Below are 7,414 nucleotides of genomic sequence, written 5' to 3'. Positions count from 1 at the left end.
TGACAATGGGACCACCTCAGAAGTGTACCCTATCGAACAAAAAAAGAATTTTGAAAATCGGTCCACAATTGACGGAGTAATCGCTCCTCCTTTTTTGAAGTCGGTTAAAAATGCATCATCTTAAAATTCTTAATATTATATCGCCACCAATCTTTTCTTCGCTTTCATGGTAGTCCAGATTGAGATAACCACTTATACCATTGTAAAAATAGGAAGGCCTACTTAAGTAGTAAGTATTACTGGTATTACTACTGTTGGTTGGGTATCGTAGGGTTACGAAGCGTATTTGTAACTAACATTAGAGGCTTTAGGCTTAGATTATTTAATCCAAGGATCCAGGTAGTATGTTTCAAAACTTGTTACAATCTATTTATGTAATTACATTTTAAGGTAAGAAAGCATGAGGAAGGAGCACCTGAAGGGAAGGTGATGCTTCTGTGCATGTGCATCTATTACTGATTCGTGTATTATGCAGAGTTCCTTGAATTTGTCACCTCCAGCGAGTCTCCAAACAAGTGAACGCAATAGCCGGCCGCGGCGCGGGCCCGGGCGGCCCCACCACGGCTGCGCCTACGCTGCTTAGCAGCCACCATTCACTCGCCGCACTTCTACTTCGACCGTCAAAGATCGCGCGCGCTACGCAAAAAAAGCTCCAGTCCCTTGTGAAGATAATTTGGTCGTGATGGAGAAGGAGCACCAGCCAGATTCCATGGCTACTATCACAATGAAACCCGAGTACCCGCCGTCCGAGGTGTACAGCGCATCGGAACCGCCACCGGTATGACATACCTATCCGTTATTCGGCTTAGTTTATGTTAAGCACGTAATGTCTTCGTGAAACCACAGAATAGGACTTGAGCTTTCATTTACACATTTGAAATATTTTCAAGAGTTATTTGGACTTATGTTTAAAAAGAAAAGTAGTTATCTATGTAAAATAAAAAGAGTTCTTAAATATGAGTTAACTTTTAACAACAGCAATTTTATACCTATGCAAATGGTTAAAGGGAGCTTTAATTTTTACTATTTTTATAATAAATTCTAATACCTACGGGTACCTATTAGGGACTTTCTTTATCGATGTGAGTTAAGTTATTGAAACGAGTCGTGTATCGCTCTACAACTTGCAAAGAAGTAGCGCGAGAGTAGAGAAATTTATAGACAGATATCTTGTACATGGGGTATTAGTGTAATCATAAAAATGAATCGAAATAATTGTGTTGACGGCTAAGTGCAATGTAAGTGCGGGAAAGTGCCTTTCTCTCGGCTGCAGCGGCTGAGGCCGCGGCCGCTGGCGCGTATCAGCGTGTTTGTAAACAGCAACAGCGGGCCTCGCCAACACTCCATAAGGTTCAAACACACCGATCATTTCCAAGGCGATTTGTTAGGCAAGCACTCGGCATTACGTGAACTATAAGGTAGAATTTTACCGCGATTTCCTCACTGTCGCCGGCTAAAACCAGACTACGGCTGTCAACATCATGTTACGTAAAAGATTTGAAACTGACCAGCTCTTTTTTGTTCATTAACGGTAAAAGTATGATCTAATTTATGTCACGCTAGGATTTAATATTAGATGTGTTTTTATTTATTACATTTAATTAGCGTCTATTGTTTATTATAATTAAGAAATCAAGTTAATTAGTAGTTCCCAGCAGTAAAAACCATTATAGTTTATGTTCTTTTATAATTAAATTATAAAGTACACGTTTAGTTATGTTACATTACATTTTAAGAGGAAAAATTAAAAAAACCTAATTAAAAGAAACGCATTAATTGAACGCGCAAGCGCAAGATGAACAGCCGCACAACATAATTACGGAAATAATATGACCAAGTGCTTAGATAAACTTCAGGTATATACCTTTTCTGAGAACTACGACATGTATGAATGTGGGAAACTCATTGTTCCATTGTCCCTGGTCATTTATTATCATAGCTGCTACGAGCTGTCACGCAACACCGTTTAGTGCTATAGCCTATAAGATTCCCTCCTAAGTATGTTTATTGTAAAAGGTGCTATTGTAAAACCTAATTAAATCTGACGAATGTCCGAAATGGATGTCTAATTTCGATTTTGAAGACAGTAGGTATAAACAAATTTTGACCTAGAATTTTTACATGTCGAATTAAGGCTGCCTGTAATCTGATCCTCAGATACTGAATTACGCGCAAACGAAGTGTCCGGTTCTCTACATAATGGTTGACATAAAACTATTTTCCTCTGCTTCCATTGTCTTTAGGAAGAGCATAACAATGAATTTGTACAAATAGATAAACAATAAACGACACAGTTCGAGTGAAATCGTTATTGGCCCGTTGACTAAACGGACACAATGGCAGTTGCGTCATGCCGAATGCGCCATGTCAATCGACGTCCGTCCGACTGCTGCTAGCAAACAAATGCGAAATATTGAATAGATATTATCTAACTTAAGATGATCTATCTCACCAATATGGATTCTTATTAGAAGATTCAGTTTGGACAAAACCATTAATGAAACATTCTATTAATGTTAACAAACGCGGCAAATAACACAAGTTGTTTCAACAGAAATGTAGCGCTCGACTACAGAATCAGGTAGAAGAAAGAAAATAAGTAGAGATCTTTGGGAAGTGAGGACAGAGTACATAACGATTGATTGATGAGTCCTGTGGGTCTAGACAAAGTGCAAAATATAATCGCAAACCGGTCGAAAAGTGGTCGAAAAGCCCTTTTTTTGTATGGAGTTTTGACGGATTCGATTTTCAATTCGATCAAAAAGTTCATTTTGACTAGACCCACTGGAACGATTAAATGATGACCGGGATAATCAGAACAAAAGTAGTCCTATATCATGTCTGAGAAGTATTCGCTATGGATTCCATTTTGTGATTCGCCTGCATAACATTGCGATTTTCTAATGTTACCTAATCTAGGAGCACAGAGGTCAACTACATTTGTTTTATAAATGTTTATTTTCCACTGCCATTAATGCCGGTGTCAAACTCTTATCCTCATATTTTTGATCACGGGGCGTTCAAAACAGTGCACGACAGCAGCACGAGTCAGTGTGGTTGTAGGTAGATAAGGTACTACCTGCAGCGTCCGGAGCAGACTCGATCAAATCACGATGGCTCTAATTGCCTGTCGCGTGGACAGTACCGGCGTGGCGTGTGACTGGAACCGGCGCGATGATTAGCATATTCGCATCGTAAACATCGCTGTGTTAACTTTTGTTGGTCATCATAATATTTATGGGTTTTTTGTCATGTCAACATTTTGGTTTTTGCCGTGTGTGCAAAAATAAATTAATTGCAATACTTTTTTATCATAGCAATTTGGGGGTTAATCTGCATTGTGTTAATTCTTAATAAATTACCTATTATTAACACAGGAAGTGCCTTAGCTAATGCGGTAATAAAATACGATGTAGAGTCCTATGATGAGTACCTATACCTACCTGAATATTACCTATTCATTTATGCGAAACTGCACGCAATATGCAGTAGGTACCTACCTATTACCACTACCACAGACAACAATCTATGTAGGTACGAGTAGGTACGATAAACATTTCCTTAGACATTAAATATACAGTACACGTCACTACTACTGATAGCATACCAAATTGATTTTTATTTATAATAGCAATACGACAAACATATAAATAGGATCATTCTGAGTCATTCCACCAACACAGCCATGTTCAATATCCACATAATAATAATGCCTTTTTATAATTCTTAACTAGTTAGAGAGCTCATTAGGTAGAGATATAAAATATCTATTGTCAACTAGCATTCTTCACTGAATAGGCGAGTTATTTCACTTTAATGTTTAGACTTGTAATACACGATCTCGTCGAGAGCTACCAAGAAAAACATTTAAGCACTTAGCCTTTTTTCAGGTCTGGGTATCTAAAAGACAATCCTGAGCGATTTGTGAATAAACCGATGATTTTGAAATTGTGATTAAAAGGGAGCATAATTATAACGTTTTCAAATAAACCGAATCACCATCACCAAGCACCATCAATCACCCACCAATAACATTAAATTATTATTTAAAAGAAGAAAACTGTTCGATAGTAGGTATTATAGTATTTAACGTTGTTAATAATAATAAGTTTTTTAAATAAAACTTTGCTTACTTACACGCATTTAAGTCGATTTGAGACGGTGCGCATGAAAAACTTAAATTTTGACGAAGAATCAAGAATAATGATTATTATGATATTGGTCCACGGTCAGGTTAACTCTCGGTGGAGGTACGAGTAACTTGAAAAAGCAGTCAATTATAACGAATAAGATTAACGACTTTCCAAAAAGGAAATTGTTCTTTAACAGCCATGGTTACATTAGGTAATCATGAATTTAATTTACTGATACAAAAGTAAATGAAAAACATAAATGTTACTTTCTAGCATTGCATTAGAACAGATTAAAAAGATATTGACTGGTCGGGCAAAGCAATTTGATATTGTGGTTTTCATTTATTTCTACAATACATAAAAATCTTGCAAAGTTGTGTAAGACATTATTTTACTTTACAGATTATTTTCATTATCCAAGTGTACGATACTTTGACATAACTTAATTAGAGAGAGATAATTAATACTACGTATTATGTCTGTAGTAGGTAAGGGACTGAAAATTTTCCGATAATGTCTTTCTGCTTAACATTCTGATTTTACAGTAAAAGTATCAAATGTTTGTATATCAATAAGGTTACATCATATTGGTATTAGATAAAATTACTGTTCGACCCTTTTTCATCACTTTCGAATCTTTTCAACAATTTCAACATCGGTTAGTTAAAATTGAAAGTGAATCAAAAATTGGACTCTACCGACTGAATTGAGCTTGAAACGGATTAATAACGTACGCATTTTAGGAAAACAAATCGTAAAAATCTAATTCGCCGGCGGTTTGCGGCATGCAAAGATTTCTCGAGTGCAATCGCTGAGGCACTTTCACTCCTGCGCTTTGCCCCCACTGAATCTTGCAGTTTTATGTAATCATAGGTACTTTGAGGTTACCTAAATGAATCTTCGTTTTGATCTATTGAGTTGGTAAATGGATGGTATTTTAGTACTGAATCCAGTACGAGCAGATAATAAGTTAACTTTGAATGGTGAATAAATAATTATTACTCACAATAGTACCTATCTTCTTTTGTCAGATCTCATAGCTAATTATGATCAATTACCCTATTCTTAGTTCTATACAGTTTATTAACTTAGGTTGGTTGATACGTATCAGATTGCTAGGATTGACTAGACTAGAAAATGACTAGCTCTCTGATTCTGAGATCCAGGTTCGATTCCTCGGTCGGTGGAATACCGATGGAATCGAATGGTGGATGTGTAAGGAGGGAATATTATTAAGAAATGATGATGAATATAGTACAAATTACATAGTTACAAGTCGACCTAATAAAAGCGTGTTAAAAATAGTACCTCTTTCGTTTTCACTGCAGAGCATGACTAGTCTCAAAATAAGAGGCAGAAGTACTTACTATCTACTATCACAGAATAATATAAGTATCCACAAGGGTCAAACAGGTTGGGGAGGCCTGATGTTCGCATTTATTGTCCTTCTCTCCCAGAATCATAGCGTACCCAAAAAATAAGTATTTCAGTGAAATGATCTATAATGTTTTCCTCCAGGCCTACCGCCAGCGCGTGTCATCCTCAGTCCAGATCGCCCGGATCGCGGCGCTGACGGTGGTGGCTGCCTCCTTCATCCTGGGCGCGTTCATCCTGGCCTCCAGCTGGGTGGCCGCGCGCGCCTCCTGCCACCAGCTGGAACAGCTGGACGCTATGCTGGACAAGGAACTGGCGTTGGAAGGACGGGCCTACGGGAACGACGGGTTGATGGCGGTAAGTGATATTCAGAATACTTCACTGAATTTGTTAATTCCAATACGGTAGGATGTTTATTGTAAAATGTAGAGTTTCGTCCGTAAATAGAATGAGGCAGACAAAAGAAAGTTATATGACGATGACTCATGGTTAAATCCAGAAAGGCATTTAAGAGTTGTTTTACGTCACATGTAAGTTATAAAGAATCGTGAAAGCTTTTTTATTTGCATCACATTTCGTTGGCTCCTTCCTATTTACTAACTAAATTATTTCAGTTTCATTTTATTTCAATACCTGAAACAGACTTTTGTTTCGTTTGTTGAATATAGCAGGAACGCACCTACAAGACTATAAAATTTTAATGTGGTTTAATGTTTCGCCGTGACTACCTACTGGAAAATCCGTCTAGCTAATATTTGTTTTCTTTGCACGAAGGTACCTAAATATGGTTAACCTTGGCTGTACCTAAACATCCTCAAATTGAGGTTCCAATGTTATATTTTTCACATCCTTAGCCATTTGCGGTTAGGTAAATGCAGATAAGAGTAGTTTGTAACAAAAGGTCTTTGCGCTACGAGCGAAGTTTAAGTCAGACATAATTTGATTGTTTGGCAAGTTTGCCCTTTAGGTCCCGAAAGTCTGTGCAATCACTTGTAATCTATTGTGACTGTCTTCCAATTGAAGTTTGTTCCCAAGGCTTGTCCATCATGCCTTGTGCGACTGAAGTAGCAGAGAGAGTCAGAACATTTGTGGAACTTTCTAAACTTTTGTTTGGCGCACAAGCTGAAGTGAGTTCTAATTCAGAAAAAGTATTACATTATTTTCTTAGGCATGATTACTTAAATGTGCTACGACTACATGAATATTAAATCATATCTTTGTTATGTATCTTTGCATGTGTAATTATGTAAATCACGGTTTTCTGTTTTTCCGCAAGTTAAATCACTCTGGCTGCTAGCTTTGCTAGCACAGAGAATTTCGATTATAATACTTAAAGCCGTCATCCGTGTATTTGCAGAGAGGATAGGTACTTAGAGATGTTGTTTTTATTTGTCATAGAAGAATCGTGATGTTGCAATTGGACAATCGCTTAATTTGGTCTCGAATGTTCGCGCGGTTGTCACACGCTTGCAGCAAACGAATGGGACCAAGTCGTGGATCATCCGCGCGGCGCAGCGGACCGGCTCACCTTGAATCCGCCGATGACGCAAAGCGCGCAGACTCTAATAACGTTACTTATCGCGATTCGAGCTGCGGACTCGGGATGCGACCTAAGGTTGTTTCAATTGGCATATTAAGTTACCACATTTCTATGCTGCCCTTTGAAGCTTTAAACTAGTGCAAGGTCAATTAACTGAATAAGAACTTAGTTAAACGGTAGCGTTTGATGTTGCAACTCCTAATTGGTGTCCGCAATCGAATACCTAGTTACAGTATTGATTGAGATAATAGGTAGGTACTTGCTTGTATGGATCAATCACTGTATACAAAGTCCTAAAGCTCCAATACTTCTAAAGTAAAAACCTTTTACGGCTTTTGCTAAATGTTCATCCCACCAAAAACATTCT

The 7,414-nt window shown here is 37.7% G+C and overlaps 1 protein-coding gene across 1 annotated transcript in view; it reads left to right on the top strand.

Annotated features, from left to right (window-relative positions):
* The first annotated feature begins 582 nt into the window (after positions 1-582).
* The window catches only part of LOC135077550 (WW domain-binding protein 11), a 57,097-nt gene continuing 50,265 nt past the window's right edge, over positions 583-7,414 (top strand). The window contains exons 1-2 of the mRNA XM_063972095.1: positions 583-778; positions 5,652-5,864. Of these exons, the coding sequence (XP_063828165.1) occupies positions 683-778; positions 5,652-5,864 (309 nt within the window). The 5' untranslated portion in view covers positions 583-682. The remainder of the gene's footprint in view (positions 779-5,651; positions 5,865-7,414) is intronic.

This window comes from Ostrinia nubilalis, chromosome 13, assembly GCF_963855985.1.
Source record: "Ostrinia nubilalis chromosome 13, ilOstNubi1.1, whole genome shotgun sequence".
NCBI lineage: Eukaryota > Metazoa > Arthropoda > Insecta > Lepidoptera > Crambidae > Ostrinia > Ostrinia nubilalis.
This window is presented reverse-complemented; position numbering and strand designations above follow the sequence as displayed.